A 20,206-nucleotide genomic window follows, 5' to 3' on the forward strand; every position below is an offset into this window, starting at 1 on the left:
GTCAAATGGGCCTTAGAAAGCACTGCTAATAACAAGGCCAGTGGAAGTGATGATATTCCAGCTGAACTATTTAAAATTTTAAAAGATGATGCTGTTAAGGTGCTACACCCAATATGCCAGCAAGTTTGGAAAACTCAGCAATGGCCAGAGGATTGGAGAAGATCAGTCTACATCCCAATTCCAAAGAAGGGCAGTGCCAAAGAATGCTCCAACTACCGCACAATTGCGCTCATTTCACACGCTAGCAAGGTTATGCTTAAAATTCTACAAGGCAGGCTTAGGCAGTATGTGGACCGAGAACTCCCAGAAGTGCAAGCTGGATTTCGAAAGGGCAGAGGAACCAGAGACCAAATAGCAAACATGCGCTGGATTATGGAGAAAGCTAGAGAGTTCCAGAAAAACGTCTACTTCTGCTTCATTGACTATGCAAAAGCCTTTGACTGTGTCGACCACAGCAAACTATGGCAAGTTCTTAAAGAAATGGGAGTGCCTGATCACCTCATCTGTCTCCTGAGAAATCTCTATGTGGGACAAGAAGCTACAGTTAGAACTGGATATGGAACAACTGATTGGTTCAAAATTGGGAAAGGAGTACGACAAGGTTGTATATTGTCTCCCTGCTTATTTAACTTATATGCAGAATTCATCATGCGAAAGGCTGGACTAGATGAATCCCAAGCCGGAATTAAGATTGCCGGAAGAAATATCAACAACCTCAGATATGCAGATGACACAACCTTGATGGCAGAAAGCGAGGAGGAATTAAAGAACCTTTTAATGAGGGTGAAAGAGGAGAGCGCAAAATATGGTCTGAAGCTCAACATCAAAAAAACCAAGATCATGGCCACTGGTCCCATCACCTCCTGGCAAATAGAAGGGGAAGAAATGGAGGCAGTGAGAGATTTTACTTTCTTGGGCTCCTTGATCACTGCAGATGGTGACAGCAGTCACGAAATTAAAAGACGCCTGCTTCTTGGGAGAAAAGCAATGACAAACCTAGACAGCATCTTAAAAAGCAGAGACATCACTTTGCCGACAAAGGTCCGTATAGTTAAAGCTATGGTTTTCCCAGTAGTGATGTATGGAAGTGAGAGCTGGACCATGAAGAAGGCTGATCGTCGAAGAATTGATGCTTTTGAATTATGGTGCTGGAGGAGACTCTTGAGAGTCCCATGGACTGCTAGAAGATCAAACCTATCCATTCTTAAGGAAATCAGCCCTGAGTGCTCCCTGGAAGGACAGATCGTGAAGCTGAGGCTCCAATACTTTGGCCACCTCATGAGAAGAGAAGAATCCTTGGAAAAGACCCTGATGTTGGGAAAGATTGAGGGCACTAGGAGAAGGGGACGACAGAGGACAAGATGGTTGGACAGTGTTCTCGAAGCTACGAACATGAGTTTGACCAAACTGCGGGAGGCAGTGCAAGACAGGAGTGCCTGGCGTGCTATGGTCCATGGGGTCACGAAGAGTCGGACACGACTAAACGACTAAACAACAACACAACCTGCCTTGGTCAGACCACACACCTGGAATACTGTATCCAGTTCTGGGCACCACAATTTAGGAAGGATGTTGACAAGCTGAAAGGTGTGCACAAGGGGGCAACCAAAATGACCGAGGGCCTGGAAACCCAAGTCTTACGAGGAGCAGTTGATGGAGTTGGGTATGTTCAGCCAGGGAAAGAGGAGACTGAAAGGGGACAGGCTAGCCTCCTCTTCCAATATTTCAAGGGCTGCCACATGGAAGATTTTTCTTGTTTTCTCCAGCTTCAAGTTATAGCAAAGGAGATTTTCACCAAGCATCAGAAAAAACTTCCCAACAGTAAGAGCTGTTTGATACTGGCCATCTGTCACGGATGCTTATTTGAGATTCCTGCATTGCAGGGGATTGGACTAGATGGCCCTTGGGGTCCCTTACAACTCTATAATTTGATGATTTATTGACTTGGTGGGCCTTTGGCCTGATCCAGCAGAGCTCTTGTGCTGGTGGAGTCACCCAGTGAAAATCGATGGTGCCCCCTGATTCAAGGACGGCCTAAGAAAGTTCTTGTCCTGCACTATGGATGCAGAATCCGCCCGTCCCATTCAACGTGGCCAACAGCTAGGGATAATGGCAGTTGCTGCATAGCAACATCTACGCATTTCTCCTCCCCTCACTTGAAAATCACAGGTGGTCTGAGCAGTAGGCTTTTTTGCCTCCTGTAGATGTGCTAAACATTGCATTTTAAAATTGTATTTTATTGCTTATCTATTTCTTACACTGATATTCTATTCACATTCCACGGAATTCAAATTGCAACGCAATAAAAAAAATGCAATCTAAGAAAGAAAAGAAGCAACAATTCTTTATTTTATTTTATTTTTTAAACTCTCAATAAGGATGTTTAATGCCCACGGACAACCTCAGCAAAGCTTTAAAGGCCGCCAAGGGTCGATGGACCACAGTATGGGAACTTCCTGGATCTCGAAATTTCCTGGGGAGGAAAGGCCGGTCTGGACCCTTTCGACAGCCGTCTCCCCCCAAACAACAGGTTTCGATCCGACTTATGAGGTTGGCGACGAAGAGTGAAAGCAAGTCGTCTGGCAGAGGTTGGATCACAGAGGTTTATTGGGCCCGGCTGGGCCCCCACCCCAATGATTCTGGAATGAACGAGAGGGTCGAGTCTGAGGGGGCGACAGGGACGGTCTGGGTCCAGCGAGGTACAAAAACAACGGTCCGTTTGGAGAAGGCAGAGCAGGTCCCCGGAGCTCACTCCTCTTCCTCCTCTTCTTCTTCCTCGAGGGCGATGGCGCGAGGGCCGCCATGCCGGGGCTGCTGCTTCTGGACTGAGACGATGCCAGTGAGGAGAGCGTAGCCGACCATTGCCACCAGGCCCACCAGCACCGACAGGACCTGGTTGCGGCGCTTGTACGGCTCCTCCTCAGCGTCGCTCCCATCCCCGGCGGCTGCCTTGGGGACGCTGGGCGGCGGGTCGCCTGAGGGAGAGAACCGGCGTGGCCGTCAGGGGGAAGAATCGCAACATGACGTAGGCAAGGTGGCGGAGGCGTGGCGGCTGAGGTGACTCATCGGTCAGAGCAGGGCTGGGGAAGCTGCCCAGACGCAGCTAGACTCCAGCTCCCATCATTCCTGGCCGCTGGGAGGCAGGGAACATTCTGGTACTACAACTCCCATCGTCGCTAGCCAGGGCTGATGGGAGTTGGAGTCCAAAAGCGACTGGAGGTTCTCCCTAGCTATGGGAAGAAGGGGGTGAAATCCCATTTCCCATGGGCCTCCCTTCCCAGCAAGTTACCAACACGCCGTACTGGCTTCAGTGCCTGATTAAAACATTTTTGCTTAGGCAAGTTATCCAGACATGCAGAAATCATTTTATTTCTTTTTAAGCTACCATTGGTTTTAAAAATCGCCGTTTGGAATATTTTCAACACCTGCTTTTATCTTTTCTTGATAATAATTTATTGTTATTATTATTCTTTATATGACACCCATCTGATTGGGGCGCTGCAAACCACTTCGAGGGGGGTTGTTGTTGTTGTTTCTCAAAAAAAGAAATATTGGTATATAAAAGTTGTTAAATAAAAATAAGACCCCCTGCTGGTCGCCCTCAAGATCAGACCTGCTGAAGGTAATGCACATGACTAACTTAAGGGCCATTCATTTCAATGGGTCTCCTTCTGAGTGGAAACTAAGAAACAAGCCTAAATTCCTAAAATGATGCATTACATAAGAAATCAGTCAATGGAATTAAGATACCTGATTTGCCAGCGTCATGGTTAAGAGAGTCAGACTAAGATTAGGGAGAGACCAGGGTTCAAATCCCCACCCTGCCCGTGAAAAGTCGCTGGGTGCCTCCCAGCCTAACCTACCCCACAGGGTTGCTGTGGGGATTAAATAAGAAATGGGGCAGAGAACCATGTACGCCACCTTGAGCTCACTGGAGTAGGCAAGATATAAACGCTTTATATATCCCTCGCCGCGAGAAATGAAGTTGACAGGGCAGAGGGCCTTCTCAGTAGTGGCGCCCGCTCTCTGGAAGGCCCTCCTGTCAGATGTCAAGGAAATAGACAGCTTTTTGACTTTTAGAAGACACTTGTGTAGGGAAGTTTTTAATGTTCGATGTTTTATTATGCTTTTATATTTGTTGGAAGCCGCTTAGAGTTGCTGGGGCAACCTAGCCAGATGAGCTGGGTACAAATAATAAAGTTATTCTTAAAGTTATCGTATTATTGGCAATTAGAAGTAATGAATTTTCCAGCGCCATCTTGATCTTTTGCCAATTTCCCCCCGGGCCGCCTGGGTTTTGATGTGGTCCCTTCCTCCTCTCCCACCCTGGGTCCCTTTCTCACCCCCCCCCCTTAGGCGACAGAACCAAGCACCCACCTTCATCCCAGGGGAAGTAGAGACTTAAGATGGACGTGCAATAATTGCAGAGGTTCGGGAGGGACTTGAGATGCTGCTGGAACTTCGCGTTGGGAAGCTTCGCTTTCAGGAGCGGGGCCAAGTGGCTGAAGACAATGGCGTCCAGGGAGGCAGGCCTGAAAAGAGAAGGAGGGAGGAAGGAAGGAAAGAAAGAAAGAACAGAAGAGGTGAGGGAATCCCAGCAGGGCAAGTGGCAAAGGCTAACCCTCTCCTGTCAGCAGTGTGGTGGACTTGGGAGTCCAAGGTTCAAATCCTGTGGCTGACACACTAGTCTGTCTGCAGTTTTATAAACCACAACCCAAATTACCAAAATGCTGCACAATGAAAAGATTAAATGGGTATTAAATAAGGAGGGAAAGAGAACCATACATGTAATGAATTATTACTGTATTATTAGTCGTACCTTGGATCCCGAACGCCTTGCAAGTTGAACGTTTGGGCTCCCGAACGCCACAAACCCGGAAGCGAGTGTTCCAGTTTGCGAACGTTCTTTGGAACCCAAATGTTGTCTGGCGGGGCTTCCGATTGGCTGCAGGAGCTTCCTGCAGCCAATCAGAAGCCGCACTTTGGTTTCCAAATGTTATGGAAGTCGAACGGACCTCCGGAACGGATTTCGTTTGACTTCCAAGGTACGAATGTATTATTATTATTATTATTATTATTATTATTATTATTATTATTATTACTACTACTACTATTACCACATGTGCCACCTTGAGCTCCTTGGAGGAACAGGTTGCCTATAAATGCAGTAAATAAATGGCAAGCGTCGCCAGTGTTTGGCTAAATTAATGTGAAAGAAGACAGTGCCTCCAAGCATGGGCAGAGTGCGTTCCCACTCATGGCAGAGTCAATAAAGAACTTCAGGGATTCCAAATCCTAAGGGGACTTCGCACGCTCTCACGGGAGCCTATACTTCCGCTCACAAACGGGAAACTTACGAGTCTCCAAAAAAGAACTTCTGCCTGCCAAGGCGTTGGGACAGCAGGGTCAGGCACTCGCGGGCTTCCCGGTACAGCTGTGGGGCACAGGGAGAGAAAAACGTTGTCGGGCTGCGACCCTTGCCATTCTCAAGCGCTGCCCCTAACTTCCCAGACACCTTACCCCCATAAGAACCGCCTGCTTCTTTGGGCTGCGGAAATGACCCTCTGTCCAGGCAAGCAAGAGGCAAAGATCAGAGTTCAAGGACTGCCCTAGGGAGTGTGAATCGGGGCCAGCAGAGGGTGTGGCCCTGGGGAAAGGAGGCGGGGCCATGGAAGAGTTCCGAGGGCCAGGGGGAAGGGGCGGGAGGGCCGCCTCTTAAGTTCTCCACCCCCCTGCTGTCGCTGCACATGCTTGTTGTGGCCTCGTTTTTCTGCTCCAACTGACCTCCTTCTCCAGCTCCTCTTCGTTGTCCAGGCAGTTTTCCCCACAGACCATCTGCAGCCGCTCCAGCTGCCGCTTCTGCATGCGGCCCGGGAGGAAGAAGTTCAGCGGGAAGGGGATGGCCTCCCCGTACCACTTCCGGGTGTGCTCCACATAGTTTTTGGCATCCACCCAGAACGTGTGGATCTGTCGGAGAAAAAGAAGCCTGATGGGACAACAGCTCCCTTTCCTTGTTGCTTTCTGCGTATATATCCCTCCTTACTCTCCCCACCCCTCAGTTCTCTCCCCACAACAACCCTGTGAGGTAGGTTAGGCTGAGGGGCAGAGGCTGGCTCAAGGTCACCCAGGGAGCTTCATGTCTGGATTTGAACCCTGGTCTCTCCCAGGTCGTAGTCTAGCCCTCTAACCAGGGCCGTCTTTACCCGGCGCATAGCTGCCAAGTCTCCCGTATTCCCCGGGAAACCCCCGTTTTTCTAGTTGTTCTCAGCTGAAAAAACGGATTTTTTTGTTTTTCCCCGGTTTATTTTGGCGCGGTGGCCATTTTGGAACTGGGCGGAGCATGTTCAGAAGCGACTTTTGATGCAGCTCTGCCCAGTTCCAAAATGGCTGCAGTGCGACTTCTGGCGCGGCGGCCATTTTGGAACTGGGCAAAGCAGCATCAAAAGTCGCTTCTGAGCATGCTCCGCCCAGTTCCAAAATGGCGGCAGTGCTACTTCCTGTCTGCTACTTCCGGTCCAATCCCTTATTTCTCCCACAGGAACTTAGTAGGTATGACCCGGCGGTGTAAGGGGTGCAAGGCACCCAGGCGCCAAATTCTGGGGGCCACCAGGCGCACAGAGAGCTCTCTGGAAAGTCTCGCTCACCAAAGCCGGGAGGAGGGGGAGTGACAGGAAAGAGGGAGAGACAGACAGAAAGAGAAGGCGCCTATCTAGCGACGGGAGCGCGCACAGGCTCCGGAACCTTCCCAAGAAGTCGCCGTATATGCGCGCTTGTAAGGGCCTTCCCAGCTCCTCTAGAAATAAGGTTGCTCCCACAATGAAAGGCTGACCGAGATGGCGCTCCCACGCATGTGCACAATGACCGCCCGTCTCATCTTTCAGACACCTCCCTGTGACCATAAGCACATGCGTGGAGTCTTTGCATCGACTCCCAATGTGTTGTCTTCTTTAGAAAAGCTGGCTTTAAACAAAAATAATAATAATAAATTCCTTTTGGAGCCGTGCAGGCGTGAGAGCTGTTTATCAAATGATAATTGTGACATAAACATAATAAAGGTTAATTTGGGGGCTAAACTAAATATGGGGGCGCTGGACAGATCTTTGTACCCGGCGGCACATATGCTAAAGACATAACCACTACACCACACTGGCTGTATCTAACCTTGCTACCTTGACCCAGGGGCTAAACGCAACATGTAACCATGTGCCTGATGCCAAGTTTGGACGCAACAGCAGCTTTGCTACTCTTTTAAGTTTCTAGTCCTCATGGTTAAGAACATAAGAAACTTTTCTTTTGGGAATTCTAGGGACAGAACCACCTAAATTGTATAGAAATTTATTTATGTATGCTACTACAGTAGCAAGAATGCTACTTGCCCCAAAGTGGAAAGAAACAGAAGTCTCAGCAGAGGAAGAACAGATACAAAAACTTATGGAATATGCGGAAATGGCGAAACTTACCAGAAGAATAAGAAATCAGGATAACTTTTTTTTTATAAAAGAATGGAAATGGTTTATTGAATATTTACAGATAAATTGCAAACAGAATAAAAACATTAGCAGGATTATTGTAATAACCTGCGGCTTCGTAGGAGTATATATTTAAAGCGGATAATTAAATGAGCCAGTTAAATGAATTTGGATACGCAGAAGATATTAAAAAATAAATTTAAGGAACCGCAGAAAGAGGGGGAAGGAAGTCAAACTTTGAAATGTTAAATTGATTGTGAAACTAATGAAAAATATAAACTTGAAAAGTATAAATAAAAACTTTAAAAAAAAAAGAACGTAAGAAACTTCTGGATTAGGCCAATGGCCTATCTAGTCTTGACATCCTGTTCTTACAGTGGCCAGCCAAATACCTGAGTGAAACATGCAAGCAGGATCCGAACACAAGACCACTCTCCTCTCCTGAAGTGTCCAGCAAGTAGTATTCAGAACTATTACTGCCTCCAGCCATTCAGGCAAAGCATAGCCATTATAGGTAGCAGCCACTGACAGTCTCGTCCTCTGGGAATCTCTGCAATCCTCTTTTTGGCCATCACTGCCTCCTGTGGCAGCGAGTTCCATAGTTTAACTATGTGCTGCTGCAAGAAGAAGCCGGGGGGGGGGTTGGGTTGTGTGTGTGTGTGTGTGTGTGTGTGGCTGCATAATCTATTGTTTTTATTCATTCAAACTCGGCTTCCCTTTCCTGCATGAAAGGGAAAGTCAGACCCGTCAGTCACAAACACAGCCAGGCAGCCTGCTTTGGCTCTGAACCCACAAGCCTGGAGTGTAGGGTGCTTGCCCCCCCCCCGATCGACGCAGCAACTTCTCCCACCTGCCCCAACTCACCAGCACAGGCAGGAGCTTCTCCTGCAACAGGGAAACGAAGGCGAGCGTGTCGGCCCCCTGCCTAGCCGAGAGGTCGTAGTCTGCGTTGAATTTCTGCAGGGGGGTGGGAAGAGAGGATCAGAGCAAGAACGGACGTTTCCCCCCCCCCCCAGTTCCCTCAGGATCTGGCATGGGGAGGGGGGGCTACTGGCACATTTGGGCTCATGTGGTAGGGTTTTATTATTATTTATGTTTAATTAAAGGTAAAGGGACCCCTGACCATTAGGCCCAGTCGCGGACGACTCTGGGGTTGTGGCGCTCATCTCGCTTTACTGGCCGAGGGAGGTGGCGTACAGCTTCCGGGTCATGTGGCCAGCATAACTAATCCGCTTCTGGTGAACCAGAGCAGCACAAGGAATTGCCGTTTACCGTACCTTCCCACCGGAGCGGTACCTATTTATCTACTTGCACTTTGACGTGCTTTCGAACTGCTAGGTTGGCAGGAGCTGGGACCGAGCAACGGGAGCTCATCCCGTCGCGGGGATTCGAACCACCAACCTTTCGATCAGCAAGCCCTAGGCTCTGTGGTTTAGAGCACGGGGCCACCCATCAAATTATTATCAGGTTGTTGTTGTGTAGTTGTTGTTAAAGGTAAAGGGACCCCTGACCATTAGGTCCAGTTGTGACCGACTCTGGGGTTGCGCGCTCATCTCGCATTATAGGCCGAGGGAGCCGGCGTATAGTTTCCAGGTCATGTGGCCAGCATGACAAAGCCGCTTCTGGCGAACCAGAGCAGCACACGGAAACGCCGTTTACCTTCCCGCTGTAGCGGTTCCTATTTATCTACTTGCATTTTGATGTGCTTTCGAACTGCTAGGTTGGCAGGAGCAGGGACCGAGCAACGGGAGCTCACCCCGTCGTGGGGATTCGAACCGCTGACCTTCTGATCAGCAAGCCCTAGGCTCAGTGGTTTAACCCACAGAGCCACCTGGTTCCCTACAGAGCCACCTTTTTGTTATAGCACCCTTTATCAAAATCACAGGGCAGTGTTTGTTTGTTTAATTAAATTTGTACACCGCCCAATATAGCTGCAGGTCTCAGTGCGGTTACAACAAAATTTCACGAAATAAAAAACACAAAATAAATAAAAACGAAAACAACCGAATTAACACCCCCCTCACCAACGCATTTTAAAAGGGCCTTGGGTGTCTATCAGTGCTAGAGAGGTTGGGCAACTGTGATTTCAGAATCAGGGGGGACTCCTTACCTTTGCCCCCACCCGACCACGATTGCCCCAGAGGCGATCCCAAGGAGGCTGTAAGGGAGGTACCTGTTTCCTGAGGTGGGTGATGATCTGCTGAGTGTCTGAAATGATGCCTTCATCTTTTGTCTTCAGTGCTGGGAGGGTCCCTGCAAACAGACAACGACAGAGGCAGGTTGCTTCCCAGGCACAGTTAGGAGAGGTGGGTTTCAGCCCTGAAGCCCTTCACAAGTGACCCCACTGAATCAGGGAGTGTCGCAAAAAGGAAAAGTTATGGGCAAATGATACCTTTGATGACAAAGGCAGACACAGTGCCTATGGCCCCAGGGCTGGTTCTCCTTAATTTGTATATGTTGCAAATCAGGGGAAAAAAGAATTCATAACACATCTGTTAACCGCTGCAAGTGCAACCATTGCCAGGACATGGAAATGATTCAATATGGACCAATGTCATAATGCAACTGGGCAAACAGCATTATTGGAAAACGAGACACAAAAATTAAAAGGAGCAAGAGGCCAAAAGAAACGCAACCATTTTTACGCAATCTGGGGTGACTTCAATTACACAAATAATGAGGCATGTGGGAGAGCAGTACCCATCGTCTACCGCACAGTTTGGTGTGCACGAAGCACATATTTTAATTATTATTTTTTGCTCCTTCCTCCCGCCTTCATATAAACACCTGTAGATCGTAATTGCTGTTGATACAAAACCTCTCTCTTTGTAGTCAACAATCCAAACCAACATATGTTGCGATGCATTGTTTTGTGTCCGTTAAAACTGGGATGGTTTTGGTATATATACTTCGACATAACTTTGTTAGTGCATTTGAAGACGTTTCACTGAGTGATTGCCATTGCATTATTTTTTATTTTCATTTTGCGTAATCATTGCATGCCGTATGCTCTAATAAAAAGTAAAACGAAGAATAAGGTTTGGCCAAGGGCCCATCTAGTCCAGCATCCTGTTCTCACAGCGGCCGACCAGCTGCCTCTTGGAAAACCCACAAGCAGAACCAGAGCACAAGAGCCCTCTCCCCTCCTGTGATTTCCAGATGCTGGTGTTCTGAAACATTACTAACAACCACCTGTGCAGAAAGGAGGAGGCAGACGCCCTTCAATTTCCGTGCTTCCCATGAAAATCTTACCTGAGGGGCTTCGCCAAGGATTTGTGATTTTGTGAACCTTGAGGGGTGCACCTGTGAAACGGGCGTAAGTCTGGAAAGGAGGGGGGGGAACAAGCTGAGCTTTGTGTAGTGTGTTTATTTTTTACATTCCCTCAAGGAGCTCAGAGTGGCTTATAAAATCCCCTCTCCCCACTACAACAATCTTGTGAGGTAGGCAAGGCTGTGAAGGAGTAAGCGACCAAGCACGCATACAGTGAGCTCCATGGCTGAACGCCGGTCTTCCCAACCCTAATTCGCACAACACATTTAAAGTGGTATGATAACCCGTGGCTTCCCCCGCACCAAAGAATTCTGGGAGCTGTAGTTTGTTAAAAGATTGTTAAGGGATGAAGAGAATTGTTTGGAGGAGACACCTATTCTGGAACTACAATTCCCAGAGTGGTTTAACAATCCATCCCTCTCTCTGGGGAACTCTGGGAATTATAGCTCCATGACAGACATCCCCAAACTTCGGCCCTCCAGATGCTTTGGACTACAATTCCCATCATCCCTGACCACTGGTCCTGTTAGCTAGGGATCATGGGAGTTGTAGGCCAAAACATCTGGAGGGCCGCAGTTTGGGGATGCCTGCTCCATGAGGAGAACTGGGGTATCCTGACAACTCTGAGCACTCTTAACAAACTACAGCTCCCAGAATTCTTTGGGGGAACCCATGACCAATCAACCCAATGGCCCATCTAGCTCTCACTAAGGGCAACCGGTTGCCCCAATGGGAAGCCCACAAGCTGGACCCGGGTGCAACAGCAGCTGTCTCTCCACTTGTGGTTTCCAATAACTGTTAAGTCTAATGTGGTAGAGCCTCCGTTAATCTGTCAAATCAGCAGATTAAAAAGAAACTTTTAAAGATATGATTGCAAGGGGGAGGCTACAAACAAGCCTAAGAGCCACCCCAGGGGGAAAAATAAACCCAAAGCCAGTGACTAAATCACAGCTATAAACACAGCACTGGCCCATAATTGTCTAAAAGACCTTTAGCCATATGGTGGAAGGTCACGAAGAAAAGGGAGAAAGTTTAAGGGTTACATATTCCTTTAAAATGTTAACAACCCTCTGGGAATTGCAGGTCTGCTTGCCAACCTTTTCTGTTTTCTTAAACTGGCCCTGCTCCTTAATTTTAAAAAGGCGGGGAAGGGAGAAACCGTCATCCTTGGCGCTTTGCTTTATAATAACCTGCTTTGCTTAGGGGCTTCGAAAGCTCCAACGCTGCCGACTTTCTGCCTGCTAAAAAGCACCGGAGCAGCGCTGGAGAGTGAAGTTGGCCCAGGGAAAGGGCGAAGAGCAGCCAGGAGGTAAAGACGTGGCCACTCGCCTTTCCCCCAGGTCCTCCCCACCATGCCAGGGGGAAGAGGCAGAGGCTGCGTCCCAAAGGGCAAAGCTTTTGGGGAGAGCCTGCGGCGCCCGCGTTTGGGGAGGGGGGGTCCCCTGCTCGACGCCGCACGCTCTCCAAGGCTCACCAAAACGGCCAGGCAGTCGGGATCCACCGACGGCAACCCCCAGCCGCCAGCCCAGCAGTACAGCTCCATGGGCGCCGCCATGTTGCAGCCCTTCCGACCCGGAACAACACGCTTAGAGGGAAAGAGGGGGGTAGAAAAGAGAAGTCACTCCGATTCCGTGCAGTCTCTGCGCGCAAAAGCGTGCGCTCTGCGCTTCGGGCGCAGCGGAAAAACGGCCCCGATCGCAGCGCGGGAATTCAACCCGGTTCTGCGTTCGATGGCGAAGGGGGAGCTTTCCCCTCGACTTTCTCTTGCTTCAAACAGCGCGCTCTTCCTAGTCACGGTCTACCCAGGAGTAAGCCCCACTGAGTTTGGAGAGGCTGCTTGCTTTCTCGGGGAAGGGGAACTAGGATCGCAGACTTCTTCCCCCAAAGTGGCCACACACATCATTAAAAGCTCATGGCTTCCCCCATAGGTGCCAGTTCTCACCGTGAAATTGTTACAGTAAGTGCCACACTTTTAACATTTGGGGAAGTGCTGGTACTGCGTACCCTTGAGTACCCCCAGAAAAAAGCACTTATTATTAGTTAGTTAGTTAATTTATTGTTACGGTTCTCGACCAGCACACACATTTATACATCAAACAATCCAAAATACAATCTAAAATATATACAATAAATATTATTATTATTATTATTATTATTATTATTATTATTATTAGTGTTTAGATCTGGCCTTTTATCCCCAGGATTCAAGGTGGCTTCCAACATTTGCAAACAACCTTATAAAATACAAAGTAAAAAAAGCAAACTAAGCTGATTGACATCTGATACCCTTTAAAAATGTGTTGCAGAAGGGGAGGTTATTGGGTTGTCTTTGTTTTTGTTTTTATTGCATACAGTATCTTGTGTTTTTTATATTGTGATTTTATGTTGTGAACCGCCCTGAGATCTACGGGTATACGGTGGTATACAAATTCAATTTAAAAAAATAGAAAAAAGCTACAGGTGAAACTCGGAAAATTAGAATATCATCAAAAAGTGCATTTATTTCAGTACACAACTTAAAAGGTGAAACCAATATATGAGATAGATGCATGACATGCAAAGCAAGATATGTCAAGCCTTAATTTGTTGTAATTGTAATTGTAATTATTTGTTGTTAGGCGGGTCAATTATAAATGGAATGTAATTAATGAAATGTAATAGCAATGTTTATTTTTGTATTATTGTAACTCTTTGTTTTATTACTGTGGAATTTCCAAAGGAAAGCATTTGTAAAAATTAAAAGAAAAATAAAAAATAAAAAGTTGCATTACTGAAATAAATGCACTTTTCGACGATACTCTAATTTTCCGAGTGTCACCTGTATAATTACAACACACCAGAACACATTTAGAGCCAGCAATTCAAATGCAGTGTGATCTTGACAGCGGCCTTAATTTTCAAGGGCTGGTCTGTACAGGAAGGTTTTATGCTGCCTACAGAAGGGATAACAAGGAAGGTGCCAGTCTGGCTTCTCTCAGGAGGGAATTTCACAATGTGGGAGCAGCCACAGAAAAGGCTCTGATCTGATGTGTCACCCCTAACCGTGCTACTGATGTTGATGGATGAGGACAGAAGGCTTTTGCCTTATTTCTGAGAACCTCTACTCAGCCCCCACCACACAAATGGGGACCATAATACAGGGGTGGGGAACTTAAAGCCAGTCTCAGCACCCTTAACGAACTATAGCTCCCAGGATTCTTTGTGGGGAAGCCATGAGCGTTTTGAAGTGATGCAGTAATGCTTAAATGTACAGAGCAGTGGGGGCCTTGGTGTGTCAGAGTCAACATTCTTAGCTTCTACCTGTTTTCTTGTGTGTTACCAAAAGAGGGAACATCTCTCATTGTACAACTCCCCCCCCCCCCGGCACAATACATGCATGCAGAGGCCATTGGATAGCTCAGTTGGTTAGAGCGTGATGGTGATAATACCGGTACCAAGGTTGTAGGTTCGATCCCCATATGGGGTTGGCATTTTCCTGCATTGCCAGGGGTTGGACTAGATGATACTCAGGGTCCCTTCCAACTCTACAATTCTATGATTCTACATTATGGACATGCCTTCTCTGACATTGGGTTGCATTGATCCTTTATGTTCATTCATTTATTGATTTCATTTATATCACACCTTTCATCCAGGGACCTCAGGGCGGCACAGATGGTTCCTCTTCCACCCCATTTCATCCTCACAGCAACCCTGTGAGGTAGGCTAGGCTGAGAGTGACTTCCCCAAGGTCACCCAGGGAACATCATGGGTAGAGTGGCCATATTCCCCAAAGTTAAAATCCGCACAAAGTTGTTTTGGGGGGCTTTTTTGGGATTTTTAAAGCATTTTTTTAAGCCCGACTTTCCATATGTCTGGGTTTCCCCGGACATTTTGCCAATTCAACGAAAACCCACCCGGATGCCGTTTTGAGAGCCCAATTCCTGGAAATGTCCAGAAAAACCCAGACATATGGCAGCCCTAATCATGTGTCTAGTAGGGAATGTGAACCCTGGACTCCCAGGTCTTAGTCCAACACTCTGACCACTCCGCCACACTGTCTCTGACTGTCCAGCTACAGTCTAAGATCAAACCTATTGCTACGGTATTAACAGACCCAAGTTAGTCATGTTCCTTCGTTTCAACGTGTCTCCCTCTGAGTAGGGCTGACATTGGACGCAACCCCTCCATTTTAACAATAACCATTCATTTTGCCCGTGGTTCAGCCAAGCACAAGTCAAAAGACAGACGCTGACTGACGTCAAGGAGGCTCTCTTGTGTTTGCAGAGGAGCGAAGGATCCAAACCAGAGGAAACAAGAACAGATTGATTTGGTTGGGGGGAGAGGGAGAGACACGCATCCTGTCCCTTTTTGCCAAGGGAGGTGAGATCCAGCTCCGAGGCTGCAGCAGATGGGCCTCTGTTCTTGTTTGAGGCAGAGAACTCAATCTCGGGGGCACCCTTGGCTCAGAAAGGAGGTGGATTTGCCCAGGCAGGCAGCCAGCACATTCCTCTGTGGCTATTGCCTCATTATATTTCCCTTGCAAAAAAATAGTGCCTCCGCAATGATCTCATTCGAAGGGGACACCAGAACACGATTCCATCACATTCTGGGCAGGAGGAAGGGAGAAAGCCTCTTTTACAATACCGTTGCTCAGATCTGCCACTGAAGAGGGAGCCAGAGTGGATGTAGAGTTGGGAAAGGTTCATAAAAGGGCAACCAAAGTGATCCAGGGGACAGAGCAGCTCCACAATGAAGAAAGGTGGCAGCTTTTGGGGCTTTTTTGCAGCTGGATAGCTCAGTTGGTTAGAGTAGGGCTGCCGTATTTTAAACAGTGAAAAGTTTGAAATATGGCAACCCTATGAAATATGGCAACCCGGGCAGAAAAGTTGTTCAGCTTCTTCATTTTTTAGTTCTGCCCAACGTTGTTGAGCTTTCTTGGCAAAATCGGAAAAAAATGCTGTTTTCCAGCAATTTTTGTGGAAGATCGGCAAAAACGGCAGTGCCAACATTGCCAACATTGGACAAATTGGACATTTTTACCAATTTCCACTCGGACACTGCTGCAGACTGCAGTATTCCGGACTGCAGAAATCCCAGACGTATGGCAACCCTAGGTCAGAGCGTGGTGCTGATAACACAAAGGTTTCAGGTTCAAGCCCCATAAGAGACAGCTGCATTGCAGGGGATGGACTAGATGATCCTCAGGCTCCCTTCCGGCTCTATGATTCTTTGATTCAGGGACTGAATCTGCAGCAACCACTGCTGACAAACTTCTTGCTGGAGGAGTAAAGGCGAGTAAGAAGTTTAAAAAGGATGGAGAAAGTAGAGAAAAGTTTGGTCTCCCTCTCTCTTCCAATGAAGCTGAATGTTGGAAGATTCAGGACAGATAAAGTCCTCCTTTGCACAGCGCGTACTCGAACTACGGAACTCCCTGCCACAGGAGGCATTGCTGGCCACCAACTTGGAAGGCTTTAAAAGAGGACTGGGCAAATTCGTGGCTGCTAGCCGCGATGGCTACGCTCTGCTTCCACAGTTTGAGGCAGCGATGCTTCTGAAAGACAGGGCTTTTCATGTGAATGTGCAAAGACTTCACTGTCTTCTCAGCTGCCTTGCTCATCCCGTCTCAACCTGCAGTCCTTGCCAGAAGCCGGCTGGTTTTTTTTGCGAGAGGTGGCGTGAGGCTTCGATCCAAAACCTGGCCCGCGCGCCACACACTCTCCGAAACGGGTTGCCATGGAAAGACAACAAGGCTTCTGGAGGCAGGGGAAGGGGGGGGTGGAACCCTTGCTCTGTAATTTAGAGGGAATCCAGAAAGGAATATTCCTCCAATTCCCGTTTCATGAGGAAATATTTGGATCGGGGCCCTGTCTGGCCACAAAAGCCTGGCTCGAGTTTGTCTCTGCGGCCTGATGAGGCTCCCCTAGGCAAGAGGAGAAGCGGAGGGAAGGCCCACCTGGACACGACTAGGCCCCGTTGTTATGGCGGCAGGGGAAACAAAGCGTAAACACAGCTTGGCCTGTCGCGGCCCAGCTGAGGGATTGGCCTCCGCTCGGGGGACAACCGCCCTGGCCAACTTTCTGGGGAAGGGAGGCTTTTTGTAGGTCCTGCCCCAGCTGCATCTCCGTATTTCACAAAGGGCTGAAACACATTTTTGTGTGTGTGTGTCAAGGACGAAATCATCAATGGGCACGGCTAACTTTATTCATTTCAATGGGATTGCTCTGAGTAGGCTAGCCATCACGCGTGAGAGCACAGAAACCGGAGTTCACATTAAACTGAATTAATCAGTGGCAGAACCGAAAGTTTGAAAGGCAAAAGCTGCCTTGAGTGGCTGGGGCAACCCAGTCAGATGGGCAGGGTACAAATAAACACCGTATATTCCGGTGTATAAGACGACTGGGCTTATAAAACGACCGCCAAATTTTCCAGTTAAAATATAGCGTTTGGGATATACTCGCCGCATAAGAAATACGACCTGGCGTGTAAGACAACCCCCCAACTTTTGAGAAGATTTTCCTGGGTTAAAAAGTAGTCTTATACGCAGGAATATAGTATATATGATTATGACTTGGACAGAATGCAACCAGACGGGAAGATGGCCTAAGTGGCTTGTGCTTTTCGCCGACCCACAAACCACTAGGAAGTCTTCCCACTCAAGGGAGCTGTGCAAGGCAATAGCTCAGTGGCAGAGCATCTCAAGACCCCTGAGTCTCATGGGATGGGTGCTGGAGAACCCCTTTTCAACCAACCCTTTGCTTGGGACCATGAGGACTGGAATCTTGATTTATTTTTAGCGGAAGGGCTTGTAGCTCAATGGTAGAGCTACAATCCCCTACATCTCCAGGTAGGGCTCGGAGAAACCCACCGCCTGAAAGCCTGGACAGCTGCTGCCAGTCAGTGTTGCGAATACTGAGCTAGATGGACCAAATGGACTGGCTTCCTGTGTTCCTATGTTCCTGAGATAACTGTGCCCCATACTGATGGCTGTGTATGTGTGTGGGAATAACATCAGGGCTTCCCGCTTCCATAATATATTGGGTCCTGCAAGGGATGCGCTCGTTTTCAGCCACAGAAAAATGCGCGTTGCGGGGAGACTTCTTCCCAGAATATGTATTCCCTGCCCACCCCCACAGCCTCTGAAAAATGGGAAGGGGATTCCCTTCATCCCTAGGACATGCCACGTGCCCGCAATCCTGCTGCTTGCTGGGTGGAGAGGGATCTGGGCCAAGCCTCAACAGCAGTAAAAAAAAAAAAAGCACCCCTCTCCAGCTCCTGGGAGCCGACCCAAGTCTTGGAAGAAAAACAATGAGGTCATCTTGGAAGCTCTGTGAAAGAAAAGAGCCCAGACCAAGGAGAGACAGGGTGGTGGGGCAAAGAGGGAGCAGAGATGGGACAGTCCTGTGTACACAAGCTAGGGAGGAGGAGGAAGATTTATTTCCTTTAGGAATTGCATCCCATGGCAAAGAATATGCCGGGAGCATCAGGCCGGGAACAATATCGGCTGCTGGAATGGTGTCTGTGTTTGTGAAACAGGCACTGAATTGGTGCCAAAGTATCCTTTCTACATTGATTCATCTGCCATAAAACCCAAGAGCTTTGTGTCTGGCGATTTGGGAGATATTCTAGGCGAATCTATCCATTTCGGTTTCCCCCAGTTTCTCGTTTTTCTGATCTATTCAGTTCCCCGTGTCAGTTTGTAATTTATTTATTTATTTTTAATGTCTTTTAGCTGGATAGCTCAGTGGGTTACAGCGTACTGCTGACAACACCAAGGTTGCAGGTTCGATCCCAGACAGCTGCAAATTCCTGCATTGCAAGGACTTGGACTAGAATGATCCTCAGGGTCCCTTCCAGCTCTAGGATTCTATGAGATAACAGCACGTTAGTGTGAATTTCTCCCAATGGATGCATTCTTGTATGCAACTTCGCCTGATAGACACAATTTTAATTTTTTTTGCAAAGCCATTTTCCCTAATATGATGCAATTCCTTATTGTGTGTTATTTTCGCTCACATAGGGTTTCAACACACACTTTACCAAAACATGCACTTTTGTAACCATGACTTGGCCGGGGAACCACATTGCAGAAATTCAGAGAAGTGAGAATTTTGAAAGATGGCTTTGTTTTGGCTTGTGTGTTCTTTCTGAAAGGGCTAATTAGGTAGGTTTGCTTTTAAATACAAACTGGATCCAATTTTTCTTCCACCCCCACCCGTGCATCCTCGGTTCATGCCGGCCTTCACAGGTCTCTTTACCATTGCACTCATGAGCCAAGCACAACTATGTACTCTCCTGCAAGTGATGCTTTGCTGGGCTGTTTCCGAGGGAAGGTTGCCAGCTGGTAGTGATGTCCTCCCCAAGCTTACAAGGGATCTCGCCCCTGATTTCTTCCTGTTAATGGGAAGGAGAGCACCGGCAAGTTTCTCATTCAGTCCCTGATATCCACTGGACATCCATTCAGGACAGATAAAAGAAACAGGGCCGGCCCTAAGGCAAGGCTGGGTGGCGCAATGCGTCAGGGCGTTGGGCCGCCAGGGTGGAGCTGCGCTGTGTGCGACGCCCGCCGCGCTGGGAAACCAGAGGGATCTTCGCGCCAGGGCGCCAGATATACTTAAGACGGCCCTGAAAAGAAGACTTATTTATTCAAGTTATAATTAAACTATAATTAAGCTTTGAAAGAGGGCTAGTGGAGTTCATGGAGAATATAGGCACAATGCCTGTGTTCCAGCTCTACTATTGGTGGGAACCACAAGTACAGAGAGGATTATTGCACCCAGGTCTTCCTAGCTCTGGTGTTCCCATAGGCACCAAGTTGGCCACTGGGAGAACAGGATGCTGGGCAAGACGGTCCTTCGGTCTGGTCCAGGAGGACTCTTTTTACGTTCCAGCATTCTTAATAAATTCAAGAGTCAATCCCCCATCTTCAGAGGCAGCCTGCCTGTGAACATCACACCCTGCAGAACCAATAGCTTGGCCGGGGGGGGGGGGCGCAGCCGTTTACCCCCCTTCAGTGGGTGCATCTGACTGGCTACCTTCTGAAACCAGAACTCCAGGACTTTCGTGTTTGGTGCTTCTTCCATGGGCCGCTAGTGCCATTCTAATAAAGAATCGCCAGGGACTCGCTCACACTTTGCTCGTCTTGTGGCTCTAAAGCACGGGTCCGAGTGGTTTTCCGTTTCCCCCGGGGACAAGCGGAAGTGTGGACGAGCCCCAAGACATGTTCCGTTGTTTGGCTAGCAGCAGCTTATTTGCCCTGAGGACCAAGAACTGAGCCTCCAGGATCAGGGGCAGTCTACCTCATTACCAGTTACCGGGCACAACAACAACAGAGTAGCATATTCTGCTGCCCCTGTCGCAGGATTATGCTGTTTATTTGGCTGGCCACCGGATGGGAAAGCCCACGCTGGCTCTTTCGATTCGCTCCAGCAGAGTTTCCTGCCGCTTTAAGAGCGATCCCGGGACGGAAAATTCCACCCCGTGCAGC

At 48.3% G+C, this 20,206-nt stretch overlaps 1 protein-coding gene across 1 annotated transcript; it reads right to left on the reverse strand.

The window, feature by feature from the left end:
* Positions 1 to 2,319: 2,319 nt before the first annotated feature.
* Positions 2,320 to 12,322, reverse strand: MTX1 (metaxin 1). The gene is made up of 8 exons (XM_035099285.3): positions 12,215 to 12,322; positions 10,722 to 10,791; positions 9,643 to 9,722; positions 8,334 to 8,426; positions 5,785 to 5,967; positions 5,358 to 5,434; positions 4,378 to 4,532; positions 2,320 to 2,975 (listed from the first exon to the last, which is right to left on the reverse strand). Exons 1-8 carry the CDS (start codon positions 12,293 to 12,295, stop codon positions 2,749 to 2,751), a joined length of 966 nt encoding a protein of 321 aa, XP_034955176.1. The 5' UTR covers positions 12,296 to 12,322; the 3' UTR covers positions 2,320 to 2,748.
* Between the last annotated feature and the right edge of the window lie 7,884 nt (positions 12,323 to 20,206).

The sequence above is a fragment of the Zootoca vivipara genome, chromosome 16 (genome assembly GCF_965207765.1).
Source record: "Zootoca vivipara chromosome 16, rZooViv2.hap1.1, whole genome shotgun sequence".
Taxonomy (NCBI): Eukaryota; Metazoa; Chordata; class Lepidosauria; order Squamata; family Lacertidae; genus Zootoca; species Zootoca vivipara.

Excerpts from the sequence above, each read along its gene's own strand:
- MTX1 (XM_035099285.3), bottom strand. The coding sequence starts at position 12,295 with ATGGCGGCGCCCATGGAGCTGTACTGCTGGGCTGGCGGCTGGGGGTTG. Across the intron at positions 8,427-9,642 it reads TCACCCACCTCAGGAAACAG|AAATTCAACGCAGACTACGA; the intron begins GTACCTCCCTTA and ends ACCCCCCTGCAG. Across the intron at positions 2,976-4,377 it reads CTACTTCCCCTGGGATGAAG|GCGACCCGCCGCCCAGCGTC; the intron begins GTGGGTGCTTGG and ends TCTCTCCCTCAG.